This window comes from Morchella sextelata (genome assembly GCF_020137385.1).
Source record: "Morchella sextelata strain SCLS chromosome Unknown scls_9, whole genome shotgun sequence".
NCBI lineage: Eukaryota > Fungi > Ascomycota > Pezizomycetes > Pezizales > Morchellaceae > Morchella > Morchella sextelata.
This window is the reverse complement of record NW_025408624.1, coordinates 385,970-404,936: the sequence shown is the minus strand read 5'-3', so window position 1 is coordinate 404,936 and position 18,967 is coordinate 385,970. Positions and strand designations below refer to the sequence as shown.

The window sequence follows — 18,967 nt, the reverse complement described above, 5'->3', positions numbered from 1 at the left end:
AGTTTATGATATCTGGAAACAAATTTATACGATACGATCTGGCTGTCTCGGTTGTCTTACTTTCGGTGGTTCCTTCTAGATCCCGCAATCGAGAAAGCACTATGCCTCAGCCGCGAAGGCGTCTAGCTGCCCAGCTCTAATTACTTGGGCCATACGGATACACTTTACACCAATCTTAACTAACCTAACAATCCTCACCAACTCCTATAAAAAAAAAAGAATAAAAAAGAAAGGAAGGAAGCAGCAACTTTTAATCCTAAAAAACAAAAACAAAAAAAACAAAAAAGTCTAACCAAACCCAAAGCTACGCTGTAACCCAACGCCATTGCAAACCACACCCGCCTATCACAACCCCCTCGCCCCCTACCTGTCTGTCACAACTATGTGACACTACTTCCTCCTCTTCCCCTTCCCCTTCTTCCCGCCACCCGCCGCATCCGTCCCCGCACCCCCAGCACCCGTCACCGGCACCGCATGCGACGGATTGTCCCTCAAATGGTTAAACATCTTCGTATTCGACGGAAAGCTCTGCTTACACACCGCACACGTATTCGCCTTTCCCCCCTTCTCCTCCGCGGCCGCCGCCGCCGCCGCTGCAGCACGCTTCGCCTTCTTGGCCTTTGCCTTTCCGAGCTTCTGCGCCGGTTTCTGGGACCCTTCGTCGTCCGAGTTTGTGGTGAGGGTGAGGTTTGAGAGGTCTGATGTTGGCGGCGTTGTGGCGCCGCGGAGACGGGCGGTGAATGTTGCGGTGGAGACGTAGTCGTCGTTGTCGGCGTCGGCGTCGGGGTCGGAGTCTTCTGCTCCGGAGGGGGCGGGGGAGGGGGTGGGCGGCTTTGTGTTGGTTGTTGGTGTGGGCTCTAGTGGTTTTTTGGACTCCTCCTCTTTGGGGGAGGCTTTGGATTTAGGCTTGGATTCTTCTTCGTCGGCAGAGAGGTCGTCTTCTTCCTCTTCTGCGGAGAGGTATTCTTCGTCTTCGTCCTCGTCGATGGGTTTGAACTCCTCCGGCTTCGTCCACCCGCGCACGTCCCGGTCAAGGTCAAACTCCTTATTCTCCTTCCGCATCTGCTTCTTCAGCTCCCACACAGCCCTCGCGTGCTTCTGCGAGCGCTCATGGTCCAGCATAGGCCCCTCCTTTGCAAATATCTTCTTACAGACAATGCACTCATACCGTCTCGGCTCCTCCTCCAGCTGCTCCTCCTCCTCCTCTTCTTCCTCGTCCTCCTGTTCTTCAGCATACTCTTCCGCAGTGTTGTCTTCGTCGGTCTCCGAGTCGTACAGCTCGTCAAAGGCGTTCTCCGGAACGTTGGTCCAGTCGGCAGCCTTGTAGTTTCGCAGCTTTGCGGCGTTCTCGGCGCGCTGGCGGGCGGCCTGCTCTTTTGAGGCGGCGAGGAGGGCTTCTTGCCGCTGCTTCTCGGTCTGGTTGTTTGGTGTGTAGCGCGGGTCTCGTTTTCGCACGAAGGCGACAAAGGACTGTCTCATCCGTCAGCCATGAAGCCTATACAACACGGGGGAGGGAGAAGGGGGAAGAGCGCCATAAACATACCCTCACGATATCATTAAACTCCCGTATCGCCGCATCCCTCAGCTTCTTATTCTCCGCCTCCATCATCCTCTTCACGCGCCTATCCGGCGCATCCGAGTACCGGTACATATCACACCAGCTGAACGTCTTCGCGGTGCGGAAGTTCCCCCACTCAACATAAAACGCCTTCACCCAATCCGCATATTCACTGCTTGCCCCCCCAAACCCCGGATAATGCACGGGATCCAGCCCCTCCCACTCAGCGGCCGCCACTTCCTCCTTGGCCAGCTTCGCAAACGCCTGCTCGACAACCACGTAGAACGACTGCGGGTGCGAGGGCTCGTACGACAGCTTGCGCCCAAACATCGAGAACCACCGCATCACATCCTCAGTCGTCGTCACGTTCGTCACGCCCCCGCTTCCTCCTGCTCCGCCGGCACCCCCGCCCCCACCGACATCGTCGTTACGCAGGATGGCGTCGCGGTGAGAGTCGTACCAGGCGCGCTCCTGCGGGTCGGAGATCACTTCATATGCCGCCTGCACCTCCGTGAACAGCCTTGTCGCGCGCTCCGTGTCGTTGTAGTTGCGGTCTGGGTGGAACTCGAGCGCCTTTTTCTTATAGGCCTTTTTGATGCTACACCAACACCATTAGCTTTCCCTCTGCAAGAAGGGGAAAGAGAGCCGCATACTCATCCTGCGTGGCGTCGCGCGCAACACCTAGCAGCTCGTAGTAGCAGGTTTTGACTGTTGTTTCTGGGGCGGCGGCGCCGCTGGGGTCGCTTTCGGCGGAGCTGCCTTGACCCATTGTTTCGGTGGTTGTTTGGTATGTAGTAGAGCGGTGGGTGTGCTGCCTGGTGGGGTGGTGGGGGTGGAAGTGTGAGGTTGTTACTCACTTGTCGACTAAAAATTTGGTAGGGTTTAGAAAGGCTCGGCGGCGGTGGAACCCTAACCCTAGTACTACGATAGTTCCGGGGGATGTGAGGTTAAATCCAGGTGATTATGGATGATTTGCTATGGGCGGTGTAGGTAGAGGCAGAGGTGGACTTGGGTTTGGTTTTGAGGAAGGTGGGTACTAGTGTGGGTTGGCGTAAACCGATAATTCTCTGAGCCCGACGCCCCAGATGGAGGGGATGCTATTAGCTGGTTGATAGAAGGCCTTGTATCCGTTGCTGGATTGTTCCAGAAGCCAGCCAGATATATTCTAGGGGCTATGGAGGTCTAATTAGAAGCTGCGTGATATCCCTTATGAAAAAGCCCGTCCAGTCCTACCCTTGACTGATCCGGTTTCTTCCCACTGGACGAATCGAAGTCCTTTTTACCCGCGATGCACGTCAGGTCTAGCTGGATTAAGAGACTTCATTCGCTTTAGAGAGGCACGTGGACACCGCGGTATATATTCACTACAGGTCTATATCCAAATATAGCAGTTAATTCGAAGAGAAGTATCTTTGGTGATGATTCTATTAGGAGGTTTGGAGGGGACCTCCTTAAATACTCTCCTAGCTTCCCTCAGTGTCATGTACTAATCGGCTCCGTACACCAAAGTCCTATGGCTAAATTAGCTCTACTGAGATAGATATTATACCACCTCTAAGGTATATATGTCCTTTCCCCAACACACCCGTTCTACAAGAGATCTACAGATAACTATGAGTCTAGCAGAGACACGGAGTTAGCATTTCTTCGAAGATCAGTATGTCCGGTCTCGCACTGTCGATTCTTGGCGCGAGTGATGTGCTGTGAGCCAACTGCGGTACTTCTATGTTCGGGGCATGACAAGGCGCGAAGAGTTTGTGGTATACCTTTTCTCGAGAGTCTTGGCTTTGGATATGATACTTCGAGCTAGCTAGAATGGTAAAGACTGGACGCAGTGATTGATTGGGGAGCTAAAAACTGCGCGAGCCTATTTAGGTATAGATTGCATCATGGTTCATCACTCGAGTATCTCGAGACTTGGCAAGATAGCACGACTCGAGAATACATATACGTTTCCGTCAAACCTCAGCACAAAGCCTTGAGGTCCCTGGCACCGCGCTTAAAGATACAAATAGCGCTCCCCTTATTGTGACCTTCATAAAAAGACGGTTTAGAACCCCGTGGAATGAAGTTCCAAAAGACGGACGTTCAAGACAAGACTTCAAGAAAGACATCTCGCTCGTATCATAGAGAAAGCTAGCTATGCCTTACTAGGATTTTTTACACCTTTACTCTAAACTACATGCCCAGCCTACGCAAGAACCGCTGCGTCTTCTCAAGGCAGACCTAACATATATACAGGTGACCTACGTTTCCTCCTCAATTACAGAACCGGGGAGATCTATCCTCTCCCGCGCGGCGGAGAGACGCAAAACGAGCGAGGGGATTACAGAAAATCACCACCAACCTCTCAGATAGAACCAAGAGGTCAGAAAGAGGGCGGATACGAGGAAGATCTCATTCAATTCCTCGGACGACGCCCAGAAACCGAGTGAGACCAATGCTCTCTCCAGGAGGAGGAAGCACAAGCGCTGAAGGGACGGAACTGGGAGAAGGGCAGAGGAGGGACAAACCTAACGCAAAACAGGCCCCTCCTGATCCCCGAGCAGAAGCCCAGAGACCAGAAGAGGCCAGAGACAAAGAGGGAGGGAGGAAGGGAGCGGGCACGAAAACGACCTAACGCAAATTAGCCCCCTCTGGACCCTCGGGCGTTATGCCCAGTGGGTGCCAGAGGAGGCTAATCTACGCTGCCCTGGGGGCAGATGGAGTAGATTTGCACTCACCCCGCTGGCTTTAGACAGGGGGTGAGTGCGGGTGCAGTCGAGTAGCTTGGGGGGAAAAGTTGGGGTGGGGGGGAAACCGTGGTTTATAAAGAAATCGGAACTGGTGCCAAGACTAGTTTTTTTTTGCGTTTTTCGCCGACGTACAGCAGTGGGAAATTTTTTGCTTGGCTGACCTGGGAGGGAGACTGGCTAAGTTGTTTCCTGGGCAGGGGCGGCGAAAGAAATTATGGGGGGAATTGTTGCTGGGTTTTTTTGCCTGCGTAAATTTAAGTTAGGAAACTTGGCTGTGTGTAAATGTCCACACATATACAGTTGCGATTTTCCAAGGTTTAAATTCATTTCCTCTTTGGATATATGATTTTAGTTGCATTAATGTTAGACAATATTAAACTATTTTTAATAGCTTTTAAAATTTGTCGCATTATCTAGGATCAATAAAACACTGATATTAAAATAAAAAATAAACTATTTTGGAGGTCTAACCACAGATACCTATATGTACTTAATCAAGAATCCGGAATTACTGGGTTGGTAATTAGTTTAAGGACTTTGGAATCGTAATCTATATATGTGCAAGTACTTGGTCCTGCCTAGATTTATGGAAACGGCTATAATTTGGTTGTACGCTTTGTTATGCTCTGTAAAGCTTACATGGCATGGGAAGGGAGCATGCCACGGATATCTTCCTTCCTCCAGAATGTACGTCTCATGATTAAATTTGTGCGTATCTAAGACCGTGACCAACAAATATCAGGCGGGCTCTTGACTTGCCACGATCTCACTTTGGTGTCAGCTAGAGGTGGCATCTCTCTTCCTCACTACGATTTTTTTTTCTTGTCTATCTACATACAATTGTTGATCCAGCTCCTTCTCTTAATTAGACTTTCATGGTAGTTTGGGGCGGATTTTTGTAATGGTATTTCATTTATTAAGACTATAGTTGAGAGGAAAAACTAAAGACATACAAACCAATTTTTCTAGACCCTTCTAAAAATGACCCTAAGCAGAAGGGCACGCCACCTCACCCACGCATGCCAAACTATGCCTCTAATAATAGCCTACGTAGAATCAACAGCTCGTCAGTTAAATAATCCAACCAAATAACCAGCTTCAATAAGAGACATTACTTGAATTATCTTGGGGATCGTCAACGCCGTTATCACAATTCGCAATCATCATCATCGTCGTCGTCGTTGTCGTCCTCCTCCTCCTCCTCATCGTCGTCGTCGTCTTCATCCTCGTCGTCATGATCATCATCATCACAATCGTCGCTCTCATCGTCTTCCTCCTCCTCATCCTCCTCCTCATCATCCTCCTCATCGTCCTCATCGTCCTTATCATCATCTATCTCGTCGGTATCAAATTGGCTCTCGTCCTCCTCTTTACTCCGCCCAAGCTTTTCATCCGTCCTTTCTTCAATTCTCTGCCTTCCCACTGCCATCACCTCCACCCCCTGAACAATCTCTTCAATCGGGCATTTGTACTCTAGATCTTTCTCCGTTAGAATCTTTCCGTGTAGAATCTGGCCCATGTGTGTGGCTGCAAAGTTCTGCCCCTTTCGTCGACAATTCATCAGTTTCCTCAGGAATGGGACAGGACTCTTGGTGAAAAGAGTAGGTTTCATTCCCAGCGCAATACGGGTTTTGTCACTTCGCACGAAACCATCACTCTCTGGGACACCTCCCTCCACATGAGGCACATGATCTTTCAAGCACAAGCCAAGAAAACTACCCAATCGCTCGTAGGTCTCATAATCTTGTAGAAATAATTGTCCAGAAAAAATGTTGAGCTGATCCACCAAAGCCTTCGGGATGCTCCACCCAGCTTCTAGAACTGATTCAACTGAAGGTATAGTGCAGAAATTTAAATCTTCAAATGTACGCATAGATTTGGTGACTTTTGGCGCATACATGTGAAGCCTCACGGCATCGTGGGAGATTATGATGGGAAGCAGCGTGTTAATCTCATATGAGCTCATTATCACTAGATATGTGCTTTCAGCGAAGCTTGATACCAGCCAATTTACTGGAGGTAGGAAAGCATTCATATACGAAAATCGTGATCCGTTTGTGGTTGTTGTTGCAAAATCTTTGGTGATTAATAGTCTTTTGCTCCAAGCGTCTTTTTGAAATTCTGATCGCGATTCCTGGAAGAGATCGAAGGCCGGGACAACAGCTGTAGATCCTTCAGAGAGCAGACCTGTCTGGACAAATTTTTTGATGTCTGGGTGGACAGCATGACGCCTTGCGGCTACGGGACTAGGCAATTCCCTTTGTTGCTCACGTTCAACTTCAATCTCCAGCTCTCGTTCTTGTTCTTCGTGCACCTCAGATCCCCTCAGCGACGTGATAGAAAATTTCTTACAGTTTTCTTCGATCAAAGAGATTTCGTGATGCCGTTCTTTTGGAATGGTTCCTGCATGGAATCGTTCTTTTCCCGATTTTAGCGGTCCAAATCGCTCTTCCAGTGATTGTGCGTCCGGTTCTACCATTATTGATTCCATTTGCTTGATATCCCTGTGCTTCCAAGCCACATTCCGGTTTTGATAACTGATCCCTTGTCTTGCCCATGTCTGCACAGTATTCTTGGTGCTGATAAAGGTTTCATGCATTGACCACCGCAATACGTCTGAGACGCTAACAGAATCCACTGAGGTTTTTCTTGCGGTTACAAGGATCTTCTGATGAATCTCTGGGGGCGCGCAGAAAATTACTGACTGGCCTTGACCGAGCTTCCGCATCCTCATACACGCTGTATAATACTTAGCGAGTATCTAATAGCTTTTAATACGATTACTGACCTTGTACAAGTCTGTCTTTTGTCAGATTTGGGCCCAATGTGACTGCCGCCCTGGTCTCCTTTGGTAGCTTTAGGTCTGTACCTCGTGTGTGTACCTCATCAAGATATACAAGACACTCATCCATCTGTTTAGCAAATGCGGAAACCATCAATGGCTCCGGGTGTCCATCACGAGTAATGACAGTAAGCTCATCTTCTTCGTTGAAATAAACGGAAGCCTTGGACTCTGGTACACGACTGAGCCAATCCCTTGCTACTTCAAAGTTTCGCTTTTCTAACACTTGAGCCCCTACATCAAGGAGCACCCGTATCTGCGGATCCTGTTGAACCAATTTATCCAGTAAACTATCAACATCAAGGCGTTGTTCATTTTCACCCTTAGCACATAAGTAACTATTTTCCGGCTGCAATAGATAACTGAGTACTTTGGCATTTGTACTCAACTGCCCCTCAGATTCATGCTGTTTAATCGATAACGGGAGAAGATGTCGATTATCGTTTGTACCGCTAAAGCCAGTGGTTGGATGACTTTTTGTTTCCGCAATATCCCAACCTGATGAAGACAATTTGTGTGGAAATTCTCTCACTTCTTTAGGGAATACCACCCAAGCTAGGTAAAAGTCAATGGCTGCTTTATTGTGCCGAAAGCGAGGAAATATAAAGTTCGTGCGCTGGTGTTTATCAACCAAGTTGATACCACTTAATTCTCGGAAAATCATTGGTAAAGTAGTATCCTTTTCTACCCAAATTGCGTACTCCATTCCTGGGTTGTCAGATTTTAGAAGGGTCGCAAAGCAATGTTCCAGCTGTGATTCCGTCAGGCCAGCGTAATAGTAACTAAGACAGGTGAGAGTAATTGCAACGTCTGGATGGCTGAACTCTGCCCTCTGCGCTGGACAATCCTTAGCCCGATATGGGACAGCCAACATCGAGCGGCTTAAATCCAAACCATACTCTACTCGCCATCGTTTTTTCCCTAACGCGTTGCATAGAATCTCACCGGCTATCAATCCTCTCAATAATAGTAAGGTAAGTCTTGATATATCGTCCATATCCTTGAATAGAGGCTCGCTTTCAGCCTCCGTCATACCCTGTTTTGTAACAAATTGAATCGCTAATTCGCGGATGTAATCGGGAAACAGTCTAAAGGAAACCGTTTTGAGACGACCAGCGAAGACGTCTTCTGTGATTCGTGACATCAATTCATCACTGGATTTGGGCTCCAGAATACGGGTTGTCGGAAAACTTCCCGGAAAGCTCTGGGGAATGCCCTTTACTTCTACACCTTCCATGGCCTTGGTATGCACCTGTATTCGACCAAAGATCTCCTGCACAATGGTCCAACGATTTGGAGAAAGTTCGACTGAGGTACTAGCTCCAACTGTGTATATGAGCTCGTGCTTTGTGTGCAGTATCTCATCGCTTTCGTCCAGGATGTCCCGCGAGTTCCTCTCAAGCCAGCGTTGGCATCGAATCAACGCCGAGGCAACATCTTTATCTCCTTGAGGCATGAATAGGAGGTCAAGTCCCATAAGTTTAAAGGATAACAGATGCTCTGGTTGAACCAGAAGAATCCCTCCAACCTCCATGCACTCTTGATACAGATCCTGGATATTTCTCACGGCCTTCTCATCCAATTTTACCTGCCGAGAGAAGGGCATATAGAATATCCGTCTGTTTGCTAACCCGCTCAATTTTTGTACAAGTAAACGGAACATTTGTCCAGACAATGGTTTCAAAACAACGACCCGAACAAGTTTCTTACCATCCGCTAATGCTGCAGAAACAATGGGCACAATCACCGAAGATTTTCCTTCGCCCATATTCAACTGCAAAGTCTGGTTTTTTCCCGAAGAAGGTGCTATCATTTCTAGCGCAATTTGCGTCTGGACAGGGCGCACGAGGAGGTTATTATCAATGGATATGAGAAGCCAATCCGAGTAAGCAACTTGATTTCGTCCTTGGCCACCAGGGTTTTCTGATTCTCTCGCGAAATCATCACCTCCGCTCTCAGAACAATCGAGAAGACGCTCAGCGCGTTGAAACATAGTAACTGCTTCGCCATATACTATGAGCACTTGCCTCCATCCAGGGCTTAAATCCACTGAAGCATTGCTCGCTAACCGTTGAAGCAATGATATGGGCGATATGTTTGGCCAAAGACCTGTCATACCGATCAGATCTTGAATTGCTGATACCGGCCCCAATGCTTTCTCGATAATTTTGAATATCGACTGCATACGATTTTCGAACTGCAATCGATGTTTCAATAATGCTTCCTTTGAAGGTAACCCCGAAACCACCGCGGCGCTTTTCTTATGGAGAGCTTCATAACTGTTTAGCATGTTCTTAGCATACTCTTTCTCGAACTGGTTGGAATGTGCCGCTTCAAGCTCCAGTAATAGTGACTTCAGCTCGTTTTCGCCTTGAGAAATTGCGGGTTGTGCATTGATAGGGATTGGAATATCGGTAACATCGGGTGGGTTTCTCGAAAATATTCCTTCCAAGGTGACCTTGGAATATGAAGGAGCTCTGATTTTTTTATTTGAATCAAAGGTGTATTGTGGGCGGGTCTCTTTCAAACCCAGGTTCATGTTGAGCAGCTCTTTCTGAACCTCATCAATATGCCGCAAAAACTCTACATTTTTGTAGCAACTCTGGAATATCGGTACAATAAGACTCATTACTTTTTTCAGCTTAAAATGTGTATATACTCCCCTGGAGGCTGTCGGCGGATAAGAGGGCGTATAACAAGGCCATTGAGCTTGCAAAAATGAAAATAAAACTTCTGCCTGAGACATCAAATTATTTTCATACGTATCTCTCCGGCGCCGTTGTAGTGATGTAGCATTTTCTCCATGCTTCTTTGAAAGACGGGCCTCCTGACTAGACTCAAACTTAATCGCATGCATCTCCACTAACCGTATATCCAATTGGGGTCTTTCCCCATCATGTAAATCGTAGGATGAGTACGGTGGCGGATTGATACGTGAGAATTTTTCATTTGTTGCGAATGCCAGAAGCGTGCCAATGATTGACATATCTTGTTTCCCTGAATACGCCATTGTGCATAATGTAAATATCAACCGATATCTCCTCTCATGCATGGTAGTTCTTCGAAGAGTGTTGTATAGATCAACCCAGCAAGAATCGAGGCTTAGGTCCAGAACACTGCGATTATACTGAAGCTCTGTAACTTTAGTGGAAGCCCCACAAATCCTTTCCCAGCGCTTGAGTAAGCCTTTTAAATCATTGTGTGTTGCTAGATTTGTGGACCAGTTTTCGATAGATCTTGCAGTATCCCAGACATCATTCTTTAGTTTGTCGTTTTGAGGAATAAAATCCCGTGAAGAGTAAATCGAATCGTTAAGTTCGGTATAACTTGCGCCCCCAAACTCGTCCCTTCGAATTGTAGCGTTACGAATGGCCGCTCTCACTAACAGATGATCGCTAACGTTGGATGGAAGGTCCTCCAGATCCAACGTTTTATCATCAACTCTAAGCATATGGAAGCGGCGTGCGTATTTGAAAATTGAGGTAACAAGCAATTCAAAGTCCTCGTGCTGTGTCAGGTACGGAAGAGGTTTCCATTTTATCGTCTGCATAACCTTCTTATGTTTCGGATAATAGTCGCGAGACGGGGTGAGTGACATTATTAGCTTTAGAAGTTTGATCTCTACTTCCCCCAGCTTTTGGAAGGACCATGTGGTCGCTGATTTGAGATTTGCTAGCGCCTCTTCAGTGCCTGTACGTCGAGTAAGCTCATCAGGTAGACAGTGTGTAGTCAAGGCGTGGAGGTATATTTTAAAGAGATGGCTGGTTAGGCTGTCATTTCCCACGAGTCGCCCGAGTCTTGTATCGATCGTGTAGTGAAGATAGGGTACTCTATCTAACTCATCCATATCCGTCTCCACACCAACAGTAACATGATTTCCTTTGGTTTTATACCAAACATCTCCATAGGGAATTATGATGCTGCGTACCGACTTCTGACGCATAACAAGCCTATTCACGAGGCCAGTGAATGTTCCAATATCTTGATTAAAATCAACGACCATACCCCGGAATTGTCGACACTCAATCTCGCCTTTCTCATTTATAAAAAAATCCATTTTTAGTCGAGGTAGATGAATTAAGACTGTACGAGTGTCAAGTGCAAAAGTTATGTCGATATATTTCGGTGGTTCCAACCTACCCAATACTGAAGTGATCATTGAGAATGAAGCTTTCCGAATGTCCATCATACGCTCATTCCGCAGCGCCATGCGAGAAGCCAATCCCAAATAACTTAAGCGCCAATTCGTGGCTGATGATTTCCACGGGTCAGATTTAGGCCTGAACTCGAGAACTCGTGTCTTAATTTCCAGCCAATGGAAGTAGTTTTTGGTAAAGTGTACTGGAAAATCGCCTTGTAACTTTGTATGGGGTACAAGCTCATATTCGGTCCCATCAATCTGAGCTTTTATGAGAAGTTCATCCCCTTGCATCCCGAAATGTACCTTTCAAATCCGTCAGAAACCTAGCTACTATGATCAAAGGCGTGGGGATAGACCTGATATCCGAAGACTTGGTGCCGGGCCTGGAACTGCATCCCTGGGAGATTTGACGGGAAAACGTCAAAAACTTTCTAAAAAGCGAACACTTGTTAGCTTTACCTACAACTTTACTAAATCCAACGCACTAACCTCCAAAAACAACCGTGTATAGGTGGGGTGTAAAATATAGTCTGTCCCCATTCTGCCAAGCGGCAACCCATCGACAAGTAGCTGACCACTAAGCAAGTTGTATTGTACCTCCTGTGAAGTATTTCCAGATATTGCAGCAGTCTTTGTTTTTATCCATCTGCTGTCGGACATACCCCATAGTGACCCTTGTTTATACGCTGACCACATCCTCAAAATACATCTATTGAGACCATCATTGCTTGAAAATATTAACCGTTCAAGATGTTCTTTAAGTGCGGCAGATAATCTTCGGTCTCTATCCAGGAGAAAGTGTGTTTGAGGAGAGAGATGATCCAACTTGGGAGGAGTGTTGTTGTGAATGATGATGGCACATTCGACTAAAGTTGCGACATCTGCTCCCGAGCTAAGAACATGCCAAAAATCACCGTGATCAACATCATAGGTCGCTCGGCATATAGCAGCCATTTCTAATGCCCGAATTTGCAGGTCTTCCAGCTGATCTTCCTTTTCGCATTTCTGTATGTGGGTGGTCAACTGACGGGTCCACTTTAAGGTCACAGCACGAGCCCGGCGCAACAAGCAAAATGCGCAATTCCTAACATCCAAACTACTCGCTACAGTTAAAAGACGAGTAGTTAACCATATTATTGACTTTGCAGAAACTCCCTCCAACCAATTGGCCTCGATACTGGTAAGCATACTACCAAGTTCTTGGAGGAGATTGTGCCCAAAAGCAGTGTCTTCAAGTATTGTAAAACACTCCCGGGTTGCACTCGGATTTTCAGTGTTGGGAGGTCCTGTATACCATGCAGCTTGCATGAGGAGAATATTCACAGCCTCATTTCTAAAGGTTAGTGTGCGAGTTCTCAACTCTCTAACGATATTCAACCACTGGAGACGATGTCCAGCCCTTAAGAAGCCAAACGCTATATATTCATGGAAGGAGAGTGCTTTCGGACATTCGTGTTGTCTCGAAATAACCTCATTGGGAGTGTGCCTCGTAGAATTGATTGTATACTGTAGTTTTTGGTAAGGGCCTTCGGGAAGCTTAAAGGTGCATATATTCTGTATGTCACACTTATCAGCACCTACACGGCCATCTATCCAATACGATCCAAAACTATCCCATAGCCCATATTTCAGAGCATTATCGACACAAACAGAGCTGGAATTGTTTGTTAAGCAAATCTTCGCGTAGTGTGATTGTGTAGTCGCCTTCGTCACTGATGAAAAACGGAGTCGTTGCTGGCTTCGGCATTTGAAGTATTGTCGTAAACCACTATAAGTATAGAGATCTGTAAAGGGCTGTGTATCAGGATGTTCCAGAATCAAAGGCGGGCTGAGAATGTCAACCATGACTTGGTAAGTGGCGTCTCTCCAAGCACAAAACCCAATAGGGCATTCGAGCTCAAAAACAACCATTGCAAGACAATCTGAATCTCTTGGTAGAGGCCATTCATGAACTTGGATGCTAAGAGTACTTGCATACTTTTTCCATCTACATTTATAACACTCTGGGTCATGATAGGCCTTTCTCCCCCCATCACTGTGAATGTAATCGCATGGCCGCTCTGCCACCCGGGCGACTGCGTCGTTGTAAAGCCGACTCTTCTCCTCGAACTCCTGAATTTTCTTTTCCCTCTCTGCAGTTGCATCCAGCTCAATTTTCTTACGAATCGATTGATGCTTCGGAGAGTTGAGATAGTAGCGCACAGCAAAGGTTTTCTGATTGGCCTTATTGGAAAATATGCATGTCGCATTTCGATCGGCCTTTTCACGGCGCTGTTTTAGGTATGCTTCAACCCGATGTAGGCGTTCTATCTGATGATACCGAGGGAGTAGAAGATGATTGAATGGGTGGTTTGCAAATTCTGGGAAAAAATATTCTGACAAGAGTGAACACGTATTCACCGCAATCTTGTCAAGGGCAACCCATAGCTCCATCGTAGTTAATATAAAGATTGACATGCTTTCTGGATTAGAAGCATATGCCTGTTCCCCATAATGCGCATACACCTCAATCTTTAAGCACAGTATACGACAGGCGTCTTCATTCTGTAGATTCCTCATAACCCAGCCATCGAGACTCTCCCGAACCCAACGTTCAAAATCTGCAAGAAGAATTTGAATTTCAGGTGCACTCTTATCTCCGACCAGCAATGGAGGAAGATCTTTAGATTTGGGATCAATACGTCTCTCCTCATTCGGGACATGTACTTTTGACCTCACAGTAGTCGGTACCCTAGAAACTACTGCCGCAATATATGCCCCGCTTTGAACCAATGATAATTGTGTATCGTCATCAGAAGAAAGATCATGAGGCGTCCATTTGAAAGGTGTTGAATGAACCTGGTTGATTTGTTTCCACCTATGCCCCAAGAACTGGGCAACTTTACTTAATTGGCCAGATACCTTCTTCAACAGAAATTCTGGCAACCCTCCCCTTTTGCCCATTTTGAATGTACGGCGCCCCAACTTTGCATTCATAATGAATAAAGTATCGCTTGGTAGGCTTCGATTTAACGCAATCTCCAAAATGTCTGTCATAAAGAAGACCATGAACGCTTTGTATTGAAGGTATCCTGAGATTTCAGTGGGGCGATCAACTGTAGATTGCAAGGCAACTTTGATAGTAAGCCAAAAAGGAGACCTTCTCCAAGGTAGTTCTGCATCATCCCATAAAACGTCATCTGCAATTCTTTTCTGGATACGGTGGACTTCTGCAGGTTTCCCGACAGCTAGCAATATTTCGTTAAGAAGCTCCGTTATGTACCTTGGATGGGTAGTTTCTCTGGTTTCAATGTGATCTGAGCCACCCTTCCGGGATTTAGACATCGCATCTTCAAGTTCATCGACGTTCATTTTCTCGAGGAAGCGCGAAAGCTCTAAACGAAACTCAACGTTCTTGGCCTTTTCGATGCTTACGGCAATGGCGGGACCAGGAAAGGAGCACAGTAGTCTCCCCTGACACTTCATAACATCTTCAGCTTTTGGAGAAGCTTCGAACGCTTCGAAAATGATGTCTTCTTCCGTTTGACGCAAAATAAGTCCAGCATTTTGCGCTTGGATATGCAGGGCTAAAACATCTATAGAATTTGTTAGCAAACCCTAGATACATCATGATTGTGGAAGTATCACCCCCAGTGCGCATGTTGCCTATAGCCTTGTCCAAATCCCGGCTGGACAAGCATCCTCTTGGCTGGATTTCTTCCATCATTGAAAGCATTCGTATGCCTGAATCCCATTGTGATTTTGATGCTGTCAAACCGTCCTGGTATGCTTTTGCAGAATTCTTGATCAGCCCTAGGAGGCTCTGAATCTTTGGTTCAATATCTACATCTGCCTTGCAGGGCAGTTTCGGTGGGAGAAAGACATGATTGATGATATATCCCAGAGTAGAGCCATCAATTTTTTCTGCGCAATGTAAAGTAAGTAGATGTAACGTATTGAATAATCAATCATTTTTGAAAAACACGTGTTCATTAAATCTTGAGATTATCTAAAAGACCGTACCTGGCATGTTTGTTTTTGTGGAGAATACCACAGTTGTACAAATTTAAACTGTGGGGTCGGGCAGTGTAGGGGAAACTTTTTTATTTTCGGAAGAGTGGTGATACGATTTATCTCGGAAATGTAGTGCTTAGTATGGAGGGGAGTTAACGCTGTGTGTGTGTAGTGGTATGATGGGGATATATGGGTGGGTGTGGTGATGCCTTGCGTTGGTTACCTAGATCCAGCTCATGCGCGCGCATAACAGCTCAAGTGCAGAAATCTTTCACTTGTCGGATTACATGTACTTATCTGGATTAGAATGAGTGATGCCTAGGATGCATAAGTGAACCAAGATGAACAGGAAAATGAACTATTTTAAGTACCCAAACCGAATAGGGAAATTTATCGTTGTTGTCTTTTAGCCTTTCGATTCAATATGGAAGCTAGCTAGACACTTCACCTAAAATCCATATATATAACATACACCATGCCTTTGCAGTGCAGCTATGAAACCCAACGTCTCTGGGACAACACTGTTTGTCTGCGGCTTTGAGGCAAAATGCTCACCATTCGGCTTCAACAGGTCAGTTTCTGAGATTTATAAAGGAATAACATATAAGCTATTATATCAAAATGACAGGAGTTGACAAACCATAGGCCGATAATATTCCCCGCATTTATCAGGAAAGTAAATTCCAAAACATACGGAAATAAAGATCCCAAGGAATCAAGTATCCAAACGAGTAAATATTTACAGCTAGGAGAAAGGTAAGATCAAGGGATGAAATTACAGAAAAACATTAAGAAAAACGCCGCGAGAATTCGCCAATAAACGCCATGCTAAAATACCCCTAGACCAAACATGAAAGAAGGGGTCCAAATGCAGACTCCCAAAGATCGACTACATGATTGCACACGAATCCCTCGATGACCCTCCAAACATATCATGATGAACTGATTTCCATTGCTCCATGGCAACCTCTTTCTCATTCTCTTGCTGCTTTAGCTTTGCCTCTTTCGGAAAGTACTCTTTCAGAAAGGCCAGCAAGCTCACATCCAAGTTTGTCGAGTCAGCTGTTAGCACTGCATCACTCCGACACATTGGACAGCGGCGGGTCTTTGCACGCTGGAGCTTGACGAGACAGCGGACACAAAAGACGTGGGAGCAGGAGAGCCGCACGGGCTTAACGGAGATTGAGGAGCAGATAGGGCACAAGTAGTCATCGAGTTGAGGGATGAGATTTAAGAGGGAAGAAGACATGGTGTAGCAGATTGCTTTTGCCAGATGAGACGCAAGGAAGGAGTCGGAGGAGATAAATTCTGGGAAGGTTTCACGGGCTCCTAGGGCGGTGCGTTTGTCGAATTCTAATTATTAACTTAGTGGGAAGCTCTGACTGATGAAGACAGCAGTGGAGGGAATACTCTTTAGAATCTTGGTCATAGCGATTTTGTTGATTGCTTGGAACCGCATCACCCTCAATACATCCATGTTTATACCCATAAAACGACGCAGCAGGTTCGAGCTGTAGGGGTTCTTGAACTTGGTTTGCAACCCCAGCCTGAATATTTCCTTATTGAACCACGCGAGTTGCTCTTGTGCTTTCTCTACCGTTCTTTCCTCGTGGTTTTCACATTCTAGGTTTGAGAAAAATATACCACTCTCCACGTATACCCGGAAAATTTCACGCCATGGGTATAAGTCGGACTTTGAGTTTGTGGACTTGGGGGCTGCAACCCCGGTGACGGCACCACCAATATCAAGCACTTTCGATTTGATTTCTGTCTCGGCTCGATTTTGGAGTGCTTCCAGAGACGCTAGCTCGGAGGTCAAAAGATGAAAAAACTCCGAGTCCGAATAAAGAGTAATCTCAATGTTTGAGACGCTAAGGATGTTAGATTATAGGTTATGAACCAAGAGGATTCTGTGCGGCATACCTTCTCTTCTTACATGGATGAGGGACAGGCAACCCGGAACCTGGGAAACTTGTTTCAAGTCCCGGACTATCGGGCCCACTGTCAGAATCTGATTGGCACTCTTCATCGTCGTCCAACTCCAGAATCGTTATGTTCCCAAGCTTCTGTTGAACTATGTTTTCCAAAGACCTTCTGGTCTCCTCCGATAGGTTTAGATCTAATGGTATCCCGTTTACGGCGTCTATGGTCAAGACAAGTTTCGGCTGGAAGCATTGGACAGTACCTATCGCCCAGAGATCAGTATCAGGGGTTCAGTCCGGAGAGCTTCCAAGCGGATCATTACCGTCAAAAAGATATTGAAACAGAGGGCTATGCTTGGCTGCTGGATCGATGGGATCACTATTCTGCTGAACAAGGCTTCTCAAGATCTCTGCGGTGAGTCCCAGTTCACATAGTTCTTGCTGGACTTTCTTTATGCATTTCTTGAGCTGCTTGTATCGAATAGCAGCAGCCTGCCAATCTGCCGGGAAGTCCTCCTCGTCGAGAACCTGGGAAAAAGAGTGGGCAAATTTCATGGTGACAAATCTTAAAGTTTGGGCAGGTGATGGTGTCTCGGGCAGGATTTACCGAAGATAGGTGGGTGGGGTTGCGGCAGCGGACAAAGTCTCAGGTCTCGCTCGTTTCCAGGCACTTGGGATGACTCGTGATGATATAGTGTAAATGTAAATAGATCGACTACACAACACTCGGAAATGGGGGGAAACGTCTGAATTTATTCAATCGTGAGACTCTAGCGAAAAACGCCCTAATAGCGTGGCGAGGTAAAAATAACAAGGCGAGGAAAAACCACGAGGTCTTCCTTGCGAGAGGGTTTTTCTATCTCCCACTTCCCCCCTCTGGTAACTGAGCACGCGACAGTTTTCCTATAGTAGTCAAGCGGAGGTTTGATTCGCAGATGAAGGCTTGCAGCACCCCCCAATTCAGCACCGTTTGTGCGACACCGGTTCCAAGAAACGGGGTAAGATTTTGTGCGGTGGCAAGTTCCAACCAATTAGGCTGACTTTGCAGGAGGCCTGGAAAACGTGTATGCGGATCCTAGAGGAAACTTCGGAAGCGAAGCCCGCTTGAGGGTTGACATAGAGGCTCAGACTCGAGTCCAGAAAATTTTCAAGAACTTTGAAGGCAGTTCAGAAGCTTGAGGACTTCTGAGATATTTGTGCGCGTGTATAAAGGCTGTGTTCACGAGTCACTGCGGGCGCTTACTCCTCGGGGAGACAAGCGGATTACGAGATGCCAATTGCTGTGCCTGTTGGACCAAGCAATGCCAAGCTTTTTGACACTGGAGATCCTCTGAGTCTCTAATGTTGTCTAGCCCCAACCTTGGGATTCCGAAGGGTCGCAAATCTTCTGAGGAAGCAGCAGAGGTTAACATTGTTACCCATTTCCTCTACTTCTACTATCTATTTTGCCATACTTTTTGCCTTCATAAAGAGACTGTTGGCTCTAAAATGACAGTGGAGTAGCTATCGTCAGATTCAGGCTGAGTGGTTACTCACCTTCTGTGTTCCTGCGGGGTATTATACGACAGAGTTTATATCAGTAGCCTCTTCTTGGCCCTAATACATGTGTATAGAAGGCTACAGAGTCCAGAGGGGTTTTTTCGGTCTTGTTGCATTCTCTACCTTGCCCAGCCTATTAGGCACTGTATGCAGAAGCCGCATGTCAGGCAACATACATCGATACACGATAGAAATGAGAAAAACATCACTGACTTCACACGAATCAATCCTTTGATA

The 18,967-nt window shown here is 46.5% G+C and overlaps 3 protein-coding genes across 3 annotated transcripts; all 3 read right to left on the bottom strand.

Moving 5' to 3' along the window:
• Positions 1-390: 390 nt before the first annotated feature.
• On the bottom strand, positions 391-2,327 carry H6S33_012793 (uncharacterized protein; the record flags this gene model as incomplete). The annotated part of the gene is made up of 3 exons (XM_044844604.1): positions 391-1,470; positions 1,544-2,156; positions 2,212-2,327. 3 exons carry the CDS (start codon positions 2,325-2,327, stop codon positions 391-393), a joined length of 1,809 nt encoding a protein of 602 aa, XP_044694502.1.
• A 3,113-nt stretch (positions 2,328-5,440) lies between these two features.
• On the bottom strand, positions 5,441-15,285 carry H6S33_012792 (uncharacterized protein; the record flags this gene model as incomplete). The annotated part of the gene is made up of 6 exons (XM_044844603.1): positions 5,441-7,032; positions 7,082-11,579; positions 11,633-11,707; positions 11,766-14,851; positions 14,904-15,179; positions 15,279-15,285. The coding sequence occupies 6 exons, from the start codon at positions 15,283-15,285 to the stop codon at positions 5,441-5,443; spliced, it is 9,534 nt and encodes a 3,177-aa protein (XP_044694501.1).
• An 873-nt stretch (positions 15,286-16,158) lies between these two features.
• H6S33_012791 (uncharacterized protein) lies at positions 16,159-17,746 on the bottom strand (the record flags this gene model as incomplete). The annotated part of the gene is made up of 4 exons (XM_044844602.1): positions 16,159-16,622; positions 16,680-17,140; positions 17,193-17,454; positions 17,515-17,746. The coding sequence occupies 4 exons, from the start codon at positions 17,744-17,746 to the stop codon at positions 16,159-16,161; spliced, it is 1,419 nt and encodes a 472-aa protein (XP_044694500.1).
• Positions 17,747-18,967: the final 1,221 nt, after the last annotated feature.